This window comes from Nymphalis io, chromosome 25, assembly GCF_905147045.1.
Source record: "Nymphalis io chromosome 25, ilAglIoxx1.1, whole genome shotgun sequence".
Lineage (NCBI taxonomy): Eukaryota > Metazoa > Arthropoda > Insecta > Lepidoptera > Nymphalidae > Nymphalis > Nymphalis io.
In genome coordinates, this window is record NC_065912.1 from 1,776,198 (window position 1) to 1,798,926 (window position 22,729).

A 22,729-nucleotide genomic window follows, 5' to 3' on the forward strand; every position below is an offset into this window, starting at 1 on the left:
CGTATAGCTCGATAAAGGATTACACACATAAAAATAAAAAAAATAAAAAAGACATTAATTACCAATTCTTTATTCGTGACAAAAATTGTTGTCAGTATTCGTTGATTTCCATGCAGGATAAATATTCAATTGTATTTATTTATGTATGTTACTTGATTATTGGAAAAAAGTAACTTTTGAATTTCTTGCTGGATATTCTCGTAAGAATCTACATTCCAAATCAATGAATGCAAACTTAAAATATACATATACAGCACTTATGTGTTAGCCTAGATCATATAAAGCTTTTCTATTCGTTTCAAGTAATATTGAAAACAATTAGAAAATATAGAAATTAATAGACTGCTATCACAATCACAAGTTTTTTTATAGAATATTTATTGCAATCAAATACGGAAACCTTCAGCTTATTTTTGCAGAATATTTTTTTAACGTAATCGAATCGCATTGCAACTCTATCGTAACCCGTAGGGCTATATATATATGTATCGTAGGGCTGATCAGACCTATGACATTTTTCTTCGCAAACACAGCACAGGGGGTGTGAGGTCTCCGCGCGGCAAATTTATTGATAACGCCCAATCGATCAAGGTCAACGACCTTCATCCACCTCTTAAGGAAGGAAAAAGGTCTTTTGCCTAGCAGTGCGACATTTGCGAGGCTGATGCTTTTTAATATAAATTAAACTACATTTTAATAAAACGCTATTGTACAAGTTAGATACAAAATAATAATATAACGACAGCATATAACTTCATAAACATTTATAATTAAGCATTACTTCAACCGCCATTGCGTGTAAAGCGCTCATGTAATTTTGTTTCAAACAAATTACACTTTCGCTAATAGCCGCGGCTAATCTAATACTGATTCTGTTTAAACTAAATTAATGTCTTCCTAAGTGCGTGTTCTAAGAAATAAATATCCCAATGCCGCGATTAGAAGATAATAAGATATATAGGTGACACTGTTTTTTATTCGTTTTTAAATTGTAGATACTTCGTAGTTATCTAAATGTTTAATAATATTATAGGAGAGCCAAGCCTCATTGGATGTAATATTTAAAAAAAAAACATTTTGTACGTTAATATCATTGAATTCATCTAATTAAAGTTATTTAATTCATGTTTTTATATTATAAAGCTGGGGAATTGGTATGGTTACACGCGATGATCGCAGGAACTACCATTCCGTTTTAATTTACTTGAGTAGACCTTAAATCATCACAGCGGCAGTGACACTTGTTGTAAACGATCTGGTCTGCAACAGGCGGAGGTCCAGGAGAAGGTTAGTGTGAGGGCTGATGAAGGAAGCGGAGAAGATAAGATCTCTCGTTCGTGCTAACGGCTGACGCAGGTACTAGGACTCGGTAGACACGGCGATTTTGTTGACTACTTACATTGGATGGCAGCACCAATCATCAAATTATGCACGCCTGCTACGAATATGACGAGCCTGTAAGCACAGTGCGTCACAGTCTGTCGCAGTACGCCGCATGGGAGCCTCAGCACCATGTCCTAGCAGCAGTAATGCGTAAACACCGATCGCTGCTCAGTGTGGTAATAATATTCTTAATTGCGAGAGAGGCTGTCAACACAGTTAAGGAGGCCGCGAAGTGTGAGTGGAATGCTTCGGCGAAGACGACTACGCTTCGTGCACCTTCTACTATTTTCCCTTATAATAATGATGGGAGAATTGCATTCTCAGTACCCAAAGACCTCAAAGTAAAGAAAGCATAGTAAAACATACATCTATATTATTTTTAAATATTTCTTTGCATAAATCACTTAATTTTTTTACCGAAAACTTTTCTCGTAATAACTGAAAACAGCCAATAATTATTATATGACTTCATGATAAAATATCGATATAATTAGGATAATCAAAAACTCAAACACTGACGATAACATCGATTATTATCGATAGATGCGAATATCGATACCTTAATTCTGACAGCTGACTATTACAAGTATGCAACCCTAATTTTGACATATCATATCACAAGTTTTGTTTTTGTAAGTATAAAATTTTAAGGATTCCTCAAACTGATATAATGAATGTGGCCCAAATAATTCATACTTGATACAAGTTTTAATGTATCGTAGTTTTAATTTAATGGGGTACCGTGTGACTGGATCAAAATGCCTCACGATCTGTCTTGGATTCACCTTTATTATGGGATGTTTCTTAGCATCTCTACCAATAGTACCTTCAGGTAAGGTCAAATAAACAAATCATTCTAAATATGAGTAAAAACACTTTAAAAAAAGATAGTGGTAGGGCTTCGCGTGAGCCAGTCTGGGTAGATACCCACTCATCACATTTTCTACCGCCATCAACTAAATTTAGTACTGTTGTATTGCGATTTGAAGGGTGAGTGAGCCAGTTTTAGTTCCCCACTGGGGTATTGGAGATGAACGGTTAATTTTTATGTTAAAACAAACCATAGACTCATGATTCTTAGTCATTCTTTCAATCATATAGTATATTCTTGAGTCTTAAAAAAGTTTTTGTCCAATAAGTAAACCTAGTAGTGTACAGATGCTTTATTATCTCTGCTTTTTCTAATAAATCAATTCAAATGTCAATTATTTTAATGACTGAAAGAGTCAATCAATTACCCTTGTTTGCCCTTCTCATATTTCCAGAGCCAACAAACCTCCGGATATCATCAACAACATATAATAAGAAGAAATTAGCTATAATCGTACCATTCAGAGATCGATTTGAAGAACTCTTAGAGTTTGTACCTCACATGTATAAATTTCTACAAAAACAAAACATACCTTTTCACATATTCATTGTACAACAGAAAGATAACAATCGCTTCAACAGAGCCTCGCTCATAAATGTTGGCTTCATTTATACAAAGAAGGATTACGACTACATCGCTATGCATGATGTAGATTTGCTGCCAATGAACGATAATTTAAAATATGGCTACCCCAAAAATGGTCCTTTCCACATATCCTCACCACAAACACACCCTAAGTATCATTATGATACATTTATTGGTGGTATTTTATTAATAAAAAGGGAGGAATTTGATTTGGTTAATGGTATGTCGAATAACTATTGGGGGTGGGGTTTAGAAGATGATGAGTTCTACGTGAGATTAAAAGATGCAAAATTAAAAGTATTGAGACCTGAAAATATAACAACGGGACCAGATAATACTTTTAGGTAAGGAAGCTTTGTAATATTATTTCTTATTCAATGACACTAAAACCAACAGTAACAGTACAGTAACAGCCTGTGAATGTCCCACTGCTGGGCTAAAGGCCTCCGCACCTCTTTTTGAGGAGAAGGTTTAGAGCTTATTCCACCACGCTGCTCCAATGCGGGTTGGTGGAATACACATGTGGCAGAATTTCAGTGAAATTAGACACATGCACGTTTCCTCACGATGTTTTCCTTCACCGTCAAGCACGAGATGAATTATAATCACAAAGCGTATATACAACATGAGATGATTTCACTTTGACCAAATCTAAAACCAACAAACATGTTTAATAATAATAATATCCTGGGATATTATTCACACACGGCCATCTAATCCCAAACTAAGCAGAGCTTGTACTATGGAAACCAGACAACTGATATACTACATATACTACTTTTCTTTTGAAAATACATACTTATAGAGATATAGATACACCAGGATAATTATGCCGTTGGTTCTGTTCCTGAACTCTTTCCGGTCGTGTCGGATTGCCGTCCCATCGGATTATGAGAGTTAGGGAATAGAGTGTGCACCTGTGTTTGCGCACACACTTGTGCTCTATAATATCTCCGTAGTTGGCTAATCTCTCTTGAGATTGGCCATCGTGGCCGAAATCTGTCTGGAGGACATTATTATTATAATAAAATATCACATACACAGATTTCTTAAAAAATCTAGCTGTTACATACTTCTTGAAAATCTTGTTGTTAACAATATAGATCAAAACATATACATATTTATCCACGCTTCAACAAACAAATATTTACTAATATTCATATTTTGCAGACATATACATGACAAAACCTATCGCAAACGTGACATGAGGAAGTGTTTCAACCAGCGGGAGATTACCCGCCATCGGGACAGAGTAACCGGAGTCCACGATGTTGCCTATAAAATACACAGCACTCACAATGTTTCTATAGACTCTTTACCGATCACAGTGATTAATGTTGAACTAATTTGTAATAAGACTGCTACACCTTGGTGCCAGTGCCCCGAACCACCTAAAGTTAAAAAGGTAAAGTGAGTTGTGAACAATAGTTATAGAATAAGGTTTTATTGTTCCTCATTTATCCAGACTGACTGGGACCATAGAGAATCCGTGTAATCATAAATTTGAATAATATGGATAATGATAACAAATGGCTTAATAAGCAAAATTCATCTGTCTAATCTCAGGAGATTTCAACAATAAATGCTAGAATTGTATAAGGAATCAAATGAAAATGATAAAATTTAGCACATTAATAGTGGTCAGTCAACATTTTTAATGTTATATTTTAAGAGGGGAGTTCTTGAGGTGTCAGGTATAAATAAGTACTGTCCTTGGAGTTTAAGCTCGCTGTGTGCTAAATTGTACATATAGTAAACTTAAATAAATAAAATGACTAAAATTTGATATCCGAGCCTTTACTTTATGGATCAGAATAAAAATCCTGGTGAAGATCTTAGATAAGAAAATGTAAGGTGTTTTTGAAATCGTTTATGGCACGAATGGTGCTGATACTATTTAATGATGCGTATTTTAAGTGCTTGGTACTCTAATTCCTGAAGCAATAAACGTAAAATTAAATTATTATATAGGGCCATTAAAAATAACGATTTTTGACAATACAATGAAATACACAATATATAATTTCCAAAAAAAATTATAATACTCAATCTGTTGAATAATATTATATAAATTAAAGCATTTATGGATTTGTGACTGTAATATTTTTTCACTTACCTGTATACATTTTATTATCTGTAACCATAGACAAAATTGACTGAGTAATAGTGTCACAAACATGGCCACTCTAAAAGACAAAGCGGAAATTAACTATTACTTCCCTATGTATTACTGTAATATTGTCTCATATTGTGGTTACATATTTACGCAATGCCTTCTTCTTCTTTCGAATGTCCAATCACTGATGACAGACAGAGAAAAAATTTTGTTTAATGATTCACCAATACACAATTATTATTTTAATATTAATAATTATTTGTTAAGTTCAATTACATAAGTATGTATTTACAAAAGAAAAGCAGTATATGTATACTACATACATACATATACTATCAGTCAAATGGTTTCCATGGTATGAGCTCGCTTAGTTTGGGATCAGATGGCCGTGTTTGAATAATGTCCCAGGATATTATTATTATTATTGTTTTACTTTAATGTACATATTGTATTTGAATTTGTTAGTCAATTATGTATGGAGACAATATATATTGATTTAAGTTTTATATATAATGAAATACCTAGTCTGTCCTATTTTGAGGGAATTTTGCTAAACTTATCTGATATGTTTTTAAATACATTTTATTCAGTTCATAAAGTCGTTTTATTTATGGAATTGAGGCTGATGTGATGTTAATAATATCTGAATTAATTCAAATGGGTCAATCTATGTATGCAAATCAGACGCTATTTTTTTCTTTTACAATAAAAAAATATGGTTTTTCTTTTAATAAACATGTCAAGATGATTAAGTGTCTGGTTTGTTGAGCCTTGAGGTGTACAAAAAAAAATTTAACTAGTAAAGCAAGGAACATAAGTACATTTCGGAGAATGTGCTCAGGAATTACACGAACTGATTCCTCCCGCCCCCTTTTACATCGAACGGCCAGGCAAACACGACCAAAGCGCCACAGATAGACAGTGGAAATTCCCCGCCTACGTACGAATCGCTTTGAGTCTACATTCATCACTCGCACTGCGAAACTGTGGAATGCTCTGCCTGAATCTATATTTCCTGATAGGTACAACGTTGGAGTCTTTAAATTCAGAGTAAACGGGTTTTTTCTAGACAAGCGTGCAACATCCTAGACCGTATCAATGCTTAACATCAGGCAAGTCAACGGTCAAACGCTGGCCTATTAAGAGTAAAAAAAAGGAATGATAACAAAAAAACGTGTCTTCAACTTCGACAGCACTTTAACACTGTATATATCTTTGTAAAATAAATTTCTTGAGACTGTTGGAGTTGGTAAATCTTCTCAGAATTCATCTGTTCTTAATGTTGATACAGAACTCTTAAATCAGTATTTTTCTACTCTGACGAACTCATTTGATAGTTCAACTAAATCACGTACTTTTCACCCACTTTCTACGACTTCGACTCCTCTTTATCCTCCGTTCGTGTAAAGTCAGTTTACTCTAGGTGATGTTAAGAAGAACATTCTGTCCGTCTCATCCAATGCCATCGGCAGCGATAATTTGAGTCGTACTATGATCATTCCTCTTCTTGATATTATCGCTCCCGTGATCACACATATTCTAAATGAATGTGTCTCATGCTGTATATTTCTTGAAGCTTGAAAGAGCGCTAATGTTATACCTCTTCCAAAGAAAACTAATCCTGTTAACTTTTCTAATTTTCGTCCTATCTTTTTTACCTCTACTTTCGAAAGTTCTTGAAAAACTGATTCACTTTCAGTTAAATCTCTTCCTAAACAAGAACAATTTGCTCAATCCCTGCCAATCTGGCTTTCGCCCGGGACTTATTACGGTTACTGCCCTTATAAAAGTTACTGACGACATTTGATGGGGTATGGACAATAAGCAACTCACCATTATGACTTTGTTGGATTTCAGCAATGCTTTTAATAGTGTTGATTTTGATGTATTACTTAGTCTGCTGCGTTCTCTTAACGTATCCCCTGCAGTCATTGAATTGTTTAACAGTTACCTTCGTGGTCGTCGGCAGCGTATTCGCACTGATGATACTTACTCATCATGGTGCGATATTTCTGCTGGCGTGTTGTCTCCGTTACTGTTCTCTATTTTCATCAATTCGATTACTCATAACCTATCCTCTCTCTACCACATGTATGCAGACGATGTCCAGATTTACACCCAGTCGACTTTGGAGAATCTTCCGTTGGCTATGGCAAAAATGAATAACGACCTCAATACTATTCTTGAGTGGAGTAAATCTTTTGGTCTTAATTTTAACCCTAGCAAATCTCAAGCCATAATTATTGCCAGCCGGAAACAATTTATATTTATTTGCCATCCTTTTCTAATACCCATGAGAAAAAGAGCATTGTCATATAGAATGATAAGTATTATTATTATTAAATAACTTTATTGCACACTCACAAGGGAAAAAAAGACAATTACAAGAAAAACAAAAGTTTAAGAATAGTCATGTCATATAAACATAATTGCGGACTGTAACACATAATGGAGATCTAGGAGAATTGCTTTCCATTTCAAGCAGAAGAAATAGTCAGTACCGATACCTATCATTCATAATTCAATTCTAGCATTCTAGATTTTATTATATCTGTGGAGTATCATATTCCACCAGTTTTAGGATCCAAAGTCTTAGAACTTTTTGGAGCTGTGGTGACGACCTTTTCTTATGCAAAATGCGAACATTTCCCACCTCGCACAACCACTCTGTAAAACCAGCTTTCGACGGTGATTTCTTCGAACCTTTACTTCTGAAATGATTTAGGAAACTTCAAGAAAAGAGCCTTATTTAATATAGGCCAGCAAGGCACCTGAAAGCCCATTGAAGTAGCAGATGTCCGTGGGCGATGGCACTTTCCATCAGATGAGTCTGCCGTTTATCCCCTCTTACATAAAGGCTGTAAACAAGTATTTCGAATCATATTACAAGATTTTCAATAAAAATCTACCACCATTTCGGAATTTAGATTCTACCGAGAATCCAGAAAGAAACTCTAAAATTACACAAATAGAAATAAAACACGGCATATTTGAGCAAAGCTTTATATTTGGCTGATACAGATTTAAGTACAGTATAATAAAATAGTTATCCAATCATGAAATAATTATATATACACAGGCACCGATTCTATAACCGACAACCTCTAAATTAAACTAATTTAACAATACTAAAATATACTACCATCTCATTAGAATATTTAAGGTTAAAAAGAGATAGCAAATCTATTTAGTCTTGTCAGTTTAATTTAAAGATTTTTTAAAAGAATCAATACCTTTACATAAATATACAATTATTGTTGCACATATTATATAAAGCTTATGAATGTATGACATATTATGTTTATAATATTTAGTTAACAAAATAACCGTATTAGTGAAAATTTTTTACTAATCTGTCTCACAGAATATGGTCCGGTATAATATTACATATACGTAAATATAATTTTAAATATTTTATAAGTTACTTCGGAATGTGTTAATTGTTTTTATCTGTGGAAAAATATATATTATTTTGGAAAGCTTTTAAAAACCTTCTCTTTAACCCTTATCTGTTTATGGGGTTGTTGACACCCCAATGAAAACAAACTTACTTACACGATATTTATTAAGGACCTTCCTTAATAAATATCGTGAAATTTATATATTTAAAAATCGGTACCAAAGTTATATCTGGCCATATATGTGGTAAGAAGTTTGTACATTATTCGTTAATTATTTGGTTATGTGTTAAGTACGATTATTATATAAGCGGAAATAGGAACAAAATATTTTCATTGATTTTTACCCTACTAATTATATTAAACACTTTTTTCCATAAAAGACAAATATGTTAATATTTCGCAGCTAATCATATAACTAGACACGTTATATCATTGCAAATTATTTTATCAAAAATATTTATATTTAATCTGTATGTCGTTTAACCATACGTCACATAATAAAGACTCGATTCGCGATATTTTATAGTATGTGATAGCTAGGTTATGAAGTAACAATCGCTAATTAAATACAATGAAATTTCATAATAAACTAAAAGAAACGTTTATAGAATAATATAATCTTAAATGCCGAATTGTGTGACGTCACAACATGACATCATCATCAAGATCTCCGAAAAATCTTACCGTTCAGGAAACGAATTCTACTAACCTATCACGAGTACGATACGTTCCCGATTCAATTCAAATCCAACTTTGACTATCCTGTATTTATTCGGATCGGAAACGAAACGATATGACGTCAACATATACCGTTGTGTCAAAACGAAACTTAATTACATTTTTTTAATCTTTTATTTTTAAGGGGCCTTTATAGGCAGCCTATATGTCGGTCTCACCGTTACTCGCTAAATTAAAACAAAAAAGGCTCAAAAACTAAGACTAATTCAGTTTGAGAGTATCACTAACAAACTTAATTGTTGACTATTATACCAATAGTCTATAAATAAATTAAAGAATACGAAAACGGATAAGCGACAACGATCACGCTTCGATTCGATTGCAATGAAGCGACAATGTTTTAATAGAATCAATATCTTTATACGCTCTTGCACAAGATATGCTTCCGTCTCACAATGATTCGACATTTATTTAAAAGAGTCAATCGTCTCCTATTGCAATGTCTGGTTTAATTTTCATATATAACATGTAACAGCCTGTTAATATCCCACTGCTGGGCTAAGGCCTCCTCTCCCTTTTGAGAAGAAGGTTTTAGAGCTTATTCCAACACGCTGCTCCAATGCGGATTGGTCGAATACACATGCGGCATAATTTCAATGAAATTAGACACATGCAGGTTTCTTCACGATGTTTTCCTTCCCCGTCAAGCACAGATGAATTATAAACACAAATTAAGCACATGAAAATTCAGTGATGCTTGCCCGGGTTTCGAACCCACGATCCCCGGTTAAGATTCACGCGTTCGAACCACTAGGCCATCTCGGCTTAACATAACATAACATGTCTAGATATATAACATATTGCTATATAAGCTATTACTACGACTAGACTATATAAATGTGTGAATGACTACTATATTTAGAGGTTTCATCGTGCAATTGGACATACAAATTGGTGCAGTACATTACACTCAAACAGATTATTACATTCATACATAGATACTAACTTGGTTGGTTTGATAGTTGGTACTATAAATGTTGTCGACTGTACATTAATGATTTCACAGATCTTTTCCTTAAAAACAAACTCGAAACTCGCTACAGAAATTGGTCGTGAAATATGAGATAGCGTTATACGAAATATACTACAATAGTTATGACATTTAATTGTATATCAAAATAACGTAACATCATTTTTCGATTTTCAACATTTCACGAGTGAGATACGAAGTGAGTTCTTATAGAATAGCACTGCTAATGTCGATCCTGTTGTACATAATCTCTATATAAACATAATGCTATCTCTTTCACGATTAGATGGTTAAAAAAGGGTAAGATTTCTTTTGATCAAGTCTAATTCGATTAAGAGATTGTGTACAACAAAACAACCACCAGACAAATTGAAAACAAAAACATGCCAAATATATAAAATAACCATAAAATCGATTAAAGTTATTAAATCAAGCAAATACTTTAAAAACAATTTAAAAGTTTATTATAAAATATATTTGATTTTATATGGCAACAAATTACATAAACAAGTTCTCTAATCAATGTTTCCTTTCAGAAAAGTAGCTACGAAAATAATAATCCTTTCACAAAGTTTAATTTTATCTGTGCCGCCGATTGGGATCTGGAATGACGTCATGATAGGATAGGACCTGATATCCGATAACTGGGACGTTTCTAGAAATTTACAAATGGATGCTACTGTTAATTTGACTTTATTTTATTGTACACAAATAATATTAATTAACGTTATCGGGCTATAATTGCAAATATCATTGATTGTTATAATTATTTGTACTGTTTCTGTTATTTCTATAAACTGTAATGTCGGCCATGTTTATTAGGCCCCGACCATACGTCAGATCCCAATATAATGTCAGTTTAGCTGTAATTCTATTATAAAGATTATAATCAAATTGCTAAACTACACGTACCCCTCACTAAAACTGAGATTATTTTTTATAATCTTATTATCACTTCACTATCACATTTCAAATTACTGTCCCCTATTAAGTAATAATGCTAAACGCCATTTTATATATATTCCTTATGACGGCTTTTATCAAAAGGTAACCATTACCTGATTAACGATTAAAAATTAACAAATACACGGAGGCACTACAAAATGCAACTTTTAAGTAAATCAAGATGGCGAATTGTATGAATGAATATTTTAAAAAAACTGACAGTTATCATACAAGAGTAGGAACATTTTTCAAAGCTTTATCATTTAATAATAAATAAGAGTTAATGTAACGTAAAAAATATAAGAAAAACGTTACTAAATATTTTAATCAACGACATATCTTCTGTTCTGACAAATATGTTTAACGAAAATATTTTGACGCGGACTGTACATGCCATTTATAAACTATCAGACAAGAATATTTTGAGTTAAAAATAATAAACATTTTTAATAAAATTGGTAGACTGGACAGTCGAGATGGGCCGAATTACCTTATTTATATAACCACAGAGTATAAAATTAATAACCACAGAGTATGTAACAATTATTATTACAAGTTTTTCATCTCTATAGACAATTATAAAGATTGAAATAGCATAAAGGCACTTTTATCATAACAAATAATTAGTGTCCGAATCGATTTCTAGCCGAAACAAAATGTTTAATAATCCTAAAGATTTCGTTTAATTTCGGCAAAACCTCTGTACATTTTCGCCAAGGTTCGGTCGGACACTACATACATTGCTTGCTTCATTTATGTTCTACACAGAGTTTCGTATATAAAGTAATTCGGCCTAATAGTTCGTTCACTGAGGACAATATATATATTTTATCGATAGCTCACATTAAAATATAATGATTGCTATGAATGTTTAAAAAGTCTGACCTGAATTACTAAAGTCATTAAACAAAAATAGGATATCAAGTTACAAACTCTGCGTAGGCAGTATTAAATTATTATAAACACAACAAATATAAACATGGTTTGACTTATAGTGAATGCACTTAAGTATTCATTTAATAAATTATATGACATATAAAAAGGGCGCGCGTTTGCGGTTTATTTCCCGCGTGGCGCGCAACACGTCAGCTACAGCGCGCAACCGCCTCCCTACACAGAAATGGAAGATTCACTGTATTACAACCCCACTATCTCCAATTGCATATATCAATATATATAAATTTCTAAATGGGAAAAGTATTAGCTGTTATTAAGTTGCCTTAAATGATTACAATTCGACATTCAAAATCCATACGATTTTGATAATATAAGCTATAGTGCATTCCAATAGCGAGGGGAATAACGGTAAACAAACCATAAATTTTTCTATCATAAATATTTCTCTCGATTCGCTAGTAGCTCTGCCATATTATGCCATATATTAATATATCTTGATTAACATGGTGGTAGGGCTTTGTACTATCTCGTCTGGGTAGGTACCACCCACTCATCAGATATTCTACCGCAAAACAGCAGTACTTGGTATTGTTGTGTTCCGGTTTGAAGGGTGAGTGAGCCAGTGTAATTACAGGCACAAGGGACATAACATCTTAGTTAGTTAGGTGATGTAAGCGATGGTTAACATTTCTTACAATGGCAATGTCTAAGGGCGTTTGGTGACCACTTACCATCAGGTGGCCCACATGCTCGTCCGCCTTCCTATTCTATAAAAAATATATATTTTATATTGACTATTGCCTGATCTGAAATTGCCTGCCTCGTTAGTCTAGACACTAGTGGCTATCAACACGATCCCGCAGCCTCTCCGATCCGTGCCGAGGACGACCATCGCAGTGGTTTTAGTGGGTAAGAATCCAACATAACCCAGTTCCCTCCGCCATAGGAGCTGGGTACCTTTCAAAAGGTTTCCACAGCGTCAAAAAAAAGTCACTAGTGGCTACATATAAAGCCCAAGGAAACCGTTTCCGCGACTTTCAAAAAGCTATTTTTTTTTTTTGAATGTCGAATTATAATCATTCGAATCGTTTACTTTGTCAAAAGTCAAAGTAAATTTATTTTTTATTTACTGAACAGTAGTAAAACATAGACAAATAATATTAAACATTACTGGATGCAAGGACACCAATTAAATTGGTAAACTAACTAATTCTTTATATACATACGTATATTGCAGACTCAAAATTTCCTGATCATTATAATCAATATATCTTTAGGAGTGGAATTGATTTTTTTAGATACAATTGAATTACAAAAATTATTATTATTATTTATTGGCAACATGGTAATAAGCGTCTATCAGTAGATATTCTAGGCGTCAAACCAATTCTAGTAAGTATTTTGTCATACCCTAATCAATCTCGTTACTAAATCTGCAATATAGTACTTAAAATTGTAACGAAACACATTTTAATTATTATTATTAATCAACGTTGCAAATAACTTTTAAAGTTATTTTAAATTTAATTTTGGCATTAAAATTAGCAACACCAATCAATGCACATTTAAAAAAAATAGGTATAACAAAAAAATATTGGCAACGTTAATGGAGTAAAGCCTCGATAGAAAAAAAAAATGGGGGACAGAATAAAAATACCTTGCTGCAAGTTCATTTTCTTTTATTTCCATAGAAGCTTTACTACGTCAAGGTAACAAACAATATTATACTACCAATACAATGTCTAGACACTGACAACATTGAATTTTAAATTCAAAATACTGATACAACAATTAATTCTAATTATAAAAATCTATGACACAACAACGAAAAATAAATTCTACAACATTAATAATATTATATTTTAATACGAAGATAAAAGATTTTTTTTGGCATAATTTTGTGCGACATTAGTCATTTTTGTCACTTTTTTTTTCGACAAGATTTCGTGTGCTGTTTACAATTTGACACATTGGGATATTACAAAGAAAATATCACAGAATATAAAATCACATCTATCCAACTCGTCTAAAGGTATAAATTCTTTTTAATTTTTTCTAATACTTTAGTATTAATAACGTTCATAATATGTATGTATAGATTACATTTGTTTTACTTATAAAATATACATAAGTACAGCCAGTTTTAAAATTTGTTATTAAACTTTGAATTGACAATTACGATTATATATTTAATTAGCTACAAGTATATCGTATACTTGAAATAAACTACAAGAACGAATGCTAGTTAATCATGCTAAGATAGCATGTTAGAATTATTCCGAATATTTTTAATTTAGATAATTATATTCGTCGATTTTTATCGACAAAGTACTCACATGATACAAGAGCATGAGCATCGACAGATCGACTTATCGATATAATTCGAAATTCGATTGATTTTTTTTTTATGCAATTCTTAATTACAAACAAAATATATTATGAATAATGCCTATTTATTTAAGTGTTATAATCGAACAGATAAACAATAAATACCGTTGAAAATTTATACAAAAGAATATTAAAACTGGCCACATTACAGTAGTAAGTACATTAAGCAATACATATATATATACATATATATATAATTATTTAACAATTATATATAAAATATATATACTTACATTTACATTTAATTCAAAACAGATAAGAAAAAATATATTCCTACCCAGTCGAGCTTGCATAATACCTTACCTGAGTACATTGCGCATCTAGAGACAAAATTTCAATGATAATACTTTTAATGACGTACGTCCTTATATATAAATTGAATAAAATAAAGCTTTCGACAGTTCGAATAACCCTAATATTAAAAAAATACACTGTATTGATCCACATCACCCGTATGTCTCTATACCATAAACAAAAAAAAAAAACAACCATAGACTATTTCATTATTTTATCATAAAGTTTACATTCGTTGAGATTTATACTTTAAACATTATTGAGTTTATTTTAAATTACATATTAATGATTAATAAACGTTTAGAGTGAGATATGGAAGACAATAATTGTAGAAATTTATTTACTTTAGAGTGAGGGGGGGGCTACGATATACAAAGTCAGTTAATATTGTAAACTCTACAACTATCAAAATTCAAATTAAAAATATACTTTAAAGTCATACAAGAACATTATAATTTATTTACAAGTCTCGTCAGTTTTACACGAAGCTGTCACCGGTTCTTAAGAACAGTAACTTCGCACCGGTTAACAAGAATCGGTGCGAAGCTACAAGTCATCATAAAACGTTAGACCATTAGACACATACATTATCATAAATACTGGTGATGTTCAAAATATTTCTAAATAAAATATTTGTATGAGATATTAGGAAACTGTATTAAAAGTTTGGCAAAAGTTTTATATAAGACAATGAAACGGAATTATGGACCCAGTTTGGTAAAATTATATCAGCATTTACTTTAAAAAAAAATTAAGATATAGTCTAGATACTAACTTGGATATAACCACCACATGCTTTGGACCAGCGTGGTGTAAAAAGATCCAAACATTACAGTCAAGATTAGCCCAGCAGTGGGATAATATTATTGCTCATTGTTATATGTTAGATAATGTCCTCCTAACCTACTTAGCCAATTTCGTAACGGCGACCATTCAATGATAATAACGTTAGACTATGTGCGCAAACACAAGCGCAGTTTTACCCACACTCTCATCCCTATGAGTATGTAATCCGACATATCGGAGAGGCGTCAAACAGCGATCACAACTCGGTCAGATTTTTTTTTTATCCCACCTAACCACCAAGCTTGAGAACTAAGATGTATCCCTTGTACCTGAACACTGGCGCAATTAACTTTCAAATCGGAATGTAACAATAAGTACAGCATTTTAGCTGTAGAATATCTGAAGTGGGTGGTACCAACCCAAACTGGCTAGCACAAAGAACCAGCTGTAGAAGATTTATTAACTAATTATCACGGGGGTACGTTTGGGGATATAACTGGGTCCAGTAAGTTTCCTTCTATCTATCAATGAATAAACTAAACAATCGCTTCTGTATCACTGATAACATGAATCCCATGTTTAGTCAGGATAAGTTTAACGATGTCGTTACAGCTACGCGTCTTGTAGTTCCTACTATCACGATCCTTTAACTTGATACTCTTTACTTTATCACACAGCTTACTTACCTCTGACTTGCTCTTCTTAATATCATCCGGTTTTAATTTCCGTATCGTGGACGCAGAGCATCGTTTCTTCACGTTGGTCACCTTCGGTTCCATGTTCCCCTCGCTGACCCTCCGCCTGTACAAATCGTAGTCATCCTTGGACAGGTAACTGTCGAGGGAACTGTATGCACTTACCTTCTCGTCTTTGATCGCGTGTTGCTTTACATCGCTGACTATTTTGACCGCTTTCCCCGGTACGTAAGTTGATGGTACTTTGTCTATGTACGCCATTTTAGGTTTCGGGTCCAACGTTGGACTTATCGTGTCCGTGTGATTCGGCATCAGGAAGTTGGTTTTCTTCGCTCGCTTTACGGTTATTGTCTCGTCTACAATTGACGGCTTGTCTCTGATCGATATCAGTATGTTCTTGAAGCTCGTCTCCTCGGGTGACGTCATGATGACGTCTTGGGGTGACTTTTCGTAGTTGGCTAGGATATCGTTAAGGAGGTTATACTCACTGTTTCCGGGCAGCGTGAAGGTAAGTTCATGGTTAGTTATTGCTGTTAAATTGATAAATTTACTTAAATAACTGTACACCCTAGTATATATACATCTTATATGTATATATATTTGAAGTAATCCGGATAATATTATCGTCACAGATAACAAACACAATACCTAATCTTCTAACATTTTAAAAATGATACGAAACGTATCCATCCATAAAACTTTAAATTAAAAAAAAAAACAACTTACGTAACACAAGGTATAGATCCATACAGCCTGTTCTGCCTTATATATGCCAGTACTGCGTCGTCGGTTAAGTACTTGGCACTTTCGCCTCGCTGCAGCAAGCGACGTATAACTGTCGAGCTCACTTCATTCGCTATGTAGTTAGTTACAAGCGTAACATTCTTCTGGAATATATAACATTTTACTTTTACTAATTTCAATAATATAATCAACACGCTTAATTGTCGTGTATGGTGTATACAAATTTATATTTTTGTGGATATTATTACAAAAGATAACTATATCAATTATTTTTTTTATTTTTTTTAATCTAATTTAAAATAGTCCCTCCCGATTCCCACCCGACGCAAAGCTGCCCATAACGCAGGCCGCATTTCCGCGCTGTACGGCAATGGACAACCTCTGTGCCAAGTGGGACTCGGAGCGACGGTCAACTGTTTTTGTGGATTGCACATCTATAGTTTATACTAACCACAATTAAACATCTTTGACATTGAACGCTCAGCGGTGAAAAATTAGTAAATTTTAAAATTTCAACAGTTCAATTCTTATATATATAAATATAATATAAACTTACCCTATATTTGTAAAGCATATTCGATTCATATATAAATCGTCCAGGATCACTTCCGGCTCTCGTCACGACGACCAATCCGTGACGACCGACTATCGTCTCCAACTGCAATTATATATTATTACATTATAATTTTTTTTTAAATAGAATAGGAAGGGGGACGAGCATGGGCCACCTGTTGGTAAGTGTTCACCAACACCCATAGACGTTGGCTTTGTAAGAAATGTTAACCATCGCTTACATCACCAATGCGCCACCAACCTTAGGAACTAAGATGTTATGTCCCTTGTGCCTGCAATTACACTGGCTCATTCTCCATTCAAACCGGAACACAACAATACCAAGTACTGCTGTTTTGCGGTGGAATATCTGATGAGTGGGTGGTACCTACCCAGACGAGCTTGCTTTTTTGACGACGAAGCTCTACCACCAGTGGCATTATTGTCTGGCATATATATTATCAGGCAATGGCATCCATTGCCAGTTAAGCTCTATGCTAAGATATTCACGAATACTTAAAAACAATAACAAAAAACATAATATAATTACTCTATATTAATATTCATCTATTACATAATGAATAATATTATTATCTAACGTGTGTAAACAATATTTATATAAATGTTTTTATATACGTGTAACTTGGTAAATGGGAGCTTGCTGAATAAAAGATATGAGTTGTCATGTCTTGCTTACATTGCATGTTGCAGAATTCCGTTCAAAACATGCAAATCTGGGGCCGCATTCTACTAATTTATAACGAGTACGATACGATTATTCAATTCCGATCCAACTTTGAATCATCTGTATTTATTCGAATCGGAACCGAAACGATATGATATGAAACCAAACTTAATCCTTAACTATTATATCGATAGTCGATAATTAAATTAAAAAATAGGAAAACGGGAAAAACGGCAACGGAGAAACGGAAACGGCTTCGATTCGATTGCGATAAAGTGACAATTTGTTAGTAAAATTGGTCCCCTGATTTGGACATCGCGCAAATCATTTAAAAACCGAAGAGCAACGTGTAAAATCATTGTGGACTTCTTCCATCTTCGAATAAGATTCTTGTTCTATAATAATAATAATATCCTGGGACATTTTTCACATACGGCCATCTGATCCCAAATTAAGCTTGTACAAAGCTTGTGCTATGGAAACCAGACAACTGATATACTACATATACTACTTTTCTTTTGTAAATACATACTTATATAGATAATTACACCCAGACTCAAGACAAAAAGATATGTTCGTGAACACAAATGTCTGTCCTGGGTGGGATTCGAACCCACAACCTTCGGCGTGAAAGGCAAGTATCTACCAACCACGCCAAGTAGCTCGTTTAATCTATCTGTGCTTCTCAGCTTCATTTTGTATACGTATTGCTTGTATTAGAACAAAAGTTATATTGGATGAAATAATGGGTAATGTTTATTTCACTTACGTCTTCATCCGACCACAGTCCAGGTTTCGCGAAGGACTCCAGCAGGTCAGCACCACAGAGTAACTTAACAGTGACCCCATCACTTACATTACCATTCAGGTTCTCGTTCAAATTGTTCTGCTCGTCAATATTATTTACGTTCAAAAAATCGTCCGGTAGCCAAGATGGCGAATCAGTGTTTATATTTAGCGGTGACATGTAACAGTTTATTGTGTCCTGAAATTAATAAGATTCTTTGTACAGTATGATTACTAGCAGACTACCCCGACCTCGCCCGGATTGAACGACCTTTCTTAGTAGAAATTTTATTACATTACATTATTGCAATTTCCAAAAAAAAAAACTAATGGTAGGGCTTTGTGCATACCGCAAAACAGCAGTACTTGGTATTGTTGTGTTCCGGTTTGAAGGGCAAGTGAGCCAGTGTAATTACAGGCACTAGGGACATAACATCTTAGTTCCCAAGGTTGGTGGCGCATTGGTGATGTAAGCAATGGTTAACATTTCTTACAATGCCAATGTCTTTGGGCGTTGGTGACCACTTATCATCAGGTAGCCTATTTGCTCGTCCGCCTACCTATACTATTAGAAAAATGATTTCTTTATATTTTTCTTCAGCGCTAAGAACCGCATGACTCACGCAAACAAGTAGCAACGTGGGCCATATTCATTATCTAGACACGAAACGGATCGATTGGCTTGGCTATATATACCATTGGCCTTCGAGCCTGTCCTTGGCGATGTTTATCGATTACAACTCACGAATGCAACTGCGATATGCTACGTTATTATGTTGCAACCTTTATTATCTAATGGCTGAGGTCACGGCCGCAAATGAACACAAAACCTTATTTCATTTATTTATATAAGCAAGAATAGAATAAGACACATTTGTTTATTTATCACTACATATTATAAAACAAAGTCCGTCTGCGTCTGTATGTCTGTCTGTCTGAACGTGATAAACTCAAAAACTACCTTCCACTGGGGCAGAGTGGTTCATGAGGTTTAGATGAATAATAATAATATCCTGGGACATTATTCACACACGGCTATCCGATCCCAAACAAAGCAGAGCTCGTACTATGGAAACCAGACAACTGATATACTACATATACTACTTTTCTGAAGTGTTATTCTATATGTGGGAAGCCGGTATGGGTAGTTAGTGATTTATTAAAACATTTTTTTTTTTGTAATTAAATACATCTGAAATAGCATAGTGGCATGAATATTAATGGAAAGTTATGGGTTCAAACCCAAGCGAGTACCAAAGAATTATCGTGTGCCTCATTTATGTTTATGTCAAGGTTACAGAGTACAGTTATAGAAAACATAAGGTCCCTAAGACCTCCCCGCCATCCCACACGGATGGAAACCAGCAATGTATATATATACATTTATATTAAATATATATATATACATATATATACATTTAAACTATTACCTAAATATTTTAACGACAAATCACCTTGAATGTGAAAGTACATGATAAGTTCTACTAAACGCTGATAGATATTCAAAGTGTTAAATTAAAACAAACAAGAAACAATGGAATTGTTTTATCTCAGAGCTAAAAATACAAGAAAACACACAACTACATGCACACTCGCTCTACATACACTAAAGCACCATTATAGTACATATATAAACTGATATTTTATTTATTTAGCACAAAACCTGCTTGTCTGTAGAATATCTGATTAATCGATGGTACACACCCAGTTGGGTTGCATAAAACTCTACCAGCTTACCTCTTCTCTAAAGCTAATAATTAATATTACTGTTAAATAATTTGTTTTAATTATGTTATATAACAAGAGTCCCGTATTATAATAAACCTGAGTTTTAATAATTATACAATTTAAATATTTACCTGATGGTATTGTAATGACAATTTAGTTCTCGTCCATCCAGACTGTTGTGTTTCCCACTCGGAGATCTTGATCCAACCAGACGATCTCAAGGCTAACTTGAGCATTGATATCCTGTTAACAATGAGAATAAGAGTTAGTAAAATGTTTTTATAAATATACCCTAATTAGTAAATCATATAATTAGTTCAGCCACAACAATAAATCTAAATGATTCATCTGTTCAGTTATATTAGTAAATAATTGCAGATGCACTCTTTATTCCCTCACTCGCATAGTCTATCACAGAGAGATCAAATGCAAGACAAACAGAACTATGTGCTTTCATAGAGACAGAAGTAGATATATCAGTTTTCTTTCAACAGGATATTCAGAATTGCCCAACATAAGAAGCCAGGTTTCCTGGCCTGTGTTGGAGTATGGAGAGATAAGCTCCAAGCAATCTCTTCAAGGGCGTTCGCCCAGTTTTGGTATATTTACTAGCCGTTACTTTAAAAGATAATATCTACTGAATTTACAACAGGAGTCTATAACCTGTTCAAGTCTCACCTATGATGTGAAGCAACAAGATCTTTCTTTCCGTAAGCATCATGAACTGGTGATACAATACCGCCCACAACAGTCCCCAAACCCAGGGAATGCATATAATCCCTTGCAATTTCTGGAAATAATAATTCATAATCTTTATTTTATTGACTTATTTCATTCATTCATTCAATTATTATTAAACAATAATTGAGTATATAAAACAGTAAAATATTACTATTTAAATTATTTCTTTTCAATGTTTTATGTTATAATTTGAAAATATTAATATGATATATAATTAAATGTTACTAAAATATATGATCAAATTTTAATATAAATCACGTCAATAATACATAATAACATACTGACAAGCAGCACAATATCTAAAACAAAAATCTCTATATATAATACTCATTTAATAAAAAAAAATCATATTAAAAGCTTATCTAATAATTTGAATTTTGGAACGAGACAAAACAGATCTAATTCAGAGAATAGGTTGAAATACATTCAGAAAAAAACAGAGAAAGCCTATGTAAATGAACATTGGACGATGTCATTATTTTAATAATTATACAATTTATTTATTTCACACTCAATCTAAATAAGCACCTAAATTTATATTTCAATAACTTACCGAACATACGTAAATGCATATATGTCGGAGGGCTAAAACTACCACAAGCCATTAACACAATTTTGCCTTGTGACATTTTTCCACAATTTTATAATTAATATTATACAAAAAATGACAGTATCCGAAATTCGTATTATTTCGTATATGAATGAAATCAATGCCTATTGACTATTGTGTACATCTACATTACTCATGTCCCATAGTAGCTCAAACTGACATAAGCAAAACTGAGTTGACCAGCTGAGTAAAATCAAAATCCAAAGAACCATATTGCCAAGTAATGTGTTAATTTTACCCCATCTAACTTATATCACTATTTTGTAAAATAAAATGTTTATTTTTTCAGATACAATTTATTTAAAGAAATTAAAATATTTTATTATTGATCGATTTATATATATATAGGTATTTCGACAGATTTATTTCTTTATATATAGGTATAGCCAAAATAAAAGGAAAATGTGAAAGAAACAAATTAGTTTCTCTGTCTTTGTCAAATATAGAAATAAGCCTTTTGATTGAACTCGTAATAGTGACGTAATTCAACAAAATTTTGGCCAACACAGACTAGAACTTTAATATTGGAATTCGAAATTGAAGAAATTGATTATTGAAGTAGTAATTATTGAAAAATAAAAAGATATTAAGTTTATTACATTTTAAGCCCATTCATAAGTATAAATTGTAATTTTGTTCTTGGAGATTTATATTAATGCTTAACATTAATGTAACTGCATATTTTTTCCCAATTTTGTGTATGTAGTTTTATTTATTAGAATTTTTTAAATATTCTATTTTTATTTATTATTTAACACCAAATAAGTAGTAGATTTTTTTCCAAGTTGATTGTTCATTCGAATAAATCAACCAA

General features: G+C 33.0%; 2 protein-coding genes across 4 annotated transcripts; one reads left to right on the forward strand and one right to left on the reverse strand.

Annotated features, from left to right (window-relative positions):
* Window positions 1-1,989: 1,989 nt before the first annotated feature.
* LOC126778246 (beta-1,4-galactosyltransferase 7) lies at window positions 1,990-5,522 on the forward strand. The gene is made up of 3 exons (XM_050501734.1): window positions 1,990-2,215; window positions 2,649-3,183; window positions 4,010-5,522. Exons 1-3 carry the CDS (start codon window positions 2,095-2,097, stop codon window positions 4,251-4,253), a joined length of 900 nt encoding a protein of 299 aa, XP_050357691.1. The 5' UTR covers window positions 1,990-2,094; the 3' UTR covers window positions 4,254-5,522.
* A 2,428-nt stretch (window positions 5,523-7,950) lies between these two features.
* Window positions 7,951-22,089, reverse strand: LOC126778186 (nicotinamide/nicotinic acid mononucleotide adenylyltransferase 3). Of its 3 annotated transcripts, XM_050501642.1 has the most exons (8): window positions 21,859-22,062; window positions 21,243-21,354; window positions 20,696-20,807; window positions 18,820-19,035; window positions 17,370-17,471; window positions 16,796-16,956; window positions 16,235-16,556; window positions 7,951-12,119 (listed from the first exon to the last, which is right to left on the reverse strand). In XM_050501642.1, exons 1-8 carry the CDS (start codon window positions 21,932-21,934, stop codon window positions 12,099-12,101), a joined length of 1,122 nt encoding a protein of 373 aa, XP_050357599.1. In that variant the 5' UTR covers window positions 21,935-22,062; the 3' UTR covers window positions 7,951-12,098. The 3 variants fall into 3 exon arrangements, with proteins under 3 accessions (XP_050357599.1, XP_050357598.1, XP_050357600.1); XM_050501641.1 differs by lacking the exon at window positions 7,951-12,119 and having other exon boundaries at window positions 14,961-16,556; window positions 21,859-22,089; XM_050501643.1 differs by lacking the exon at window positions 7,951-12,119 and having other exon boundaries at window positions 16,203-16,527.
* Between the last annotated feature and the right edge of the window lie 640 nt (window positions 22,090-22,729).

Bases quoted from the DNA above. Each gene is read 5' to 3' on its own strand.
- LOC126778186 (XM_050501641.1), bottom strand. From the start codon at position 21,934: ATGTCACAAGGCAAAATTGTGTTAATGGCTTGTGGTAGTTTTAGCCCT. The intron at 19,036-20,695 runs GTAAATATTTAA...TATTAATTTCAG, and splicing joins TGTCATTACAATACCATCAG to GACACAATAAACTGTTACAT. The intron at 16,557-16,795 runs GTAAGTTGTTTT...GCCCGGAAACAG, and splicing joins GGATCTATACCTTGTGTTAC to TGAGTATAACCTCCTTAACG.
- LOC126778246 (XM_050501734.1), top strand. From the start codon at position 2,095: ATGTATCGTAGTTTTAATTTAATGGGGTACCGTGTGACTGGATCAAAA. The intron at 2,216-2,648 runs GTAAGGTCAAAT...TCATATTTCCAG, and splicing joins TCTACCAATAGTACCTTCAG to AGCCAACAAACCTCCGGATA. The intron at 3,184-4,009 runs GTAAGGAAGCTT...CATATTTTGCAG, and splicing joins GGACCAGATAATACTTTTAG to ACATATACATGACAAAACCT.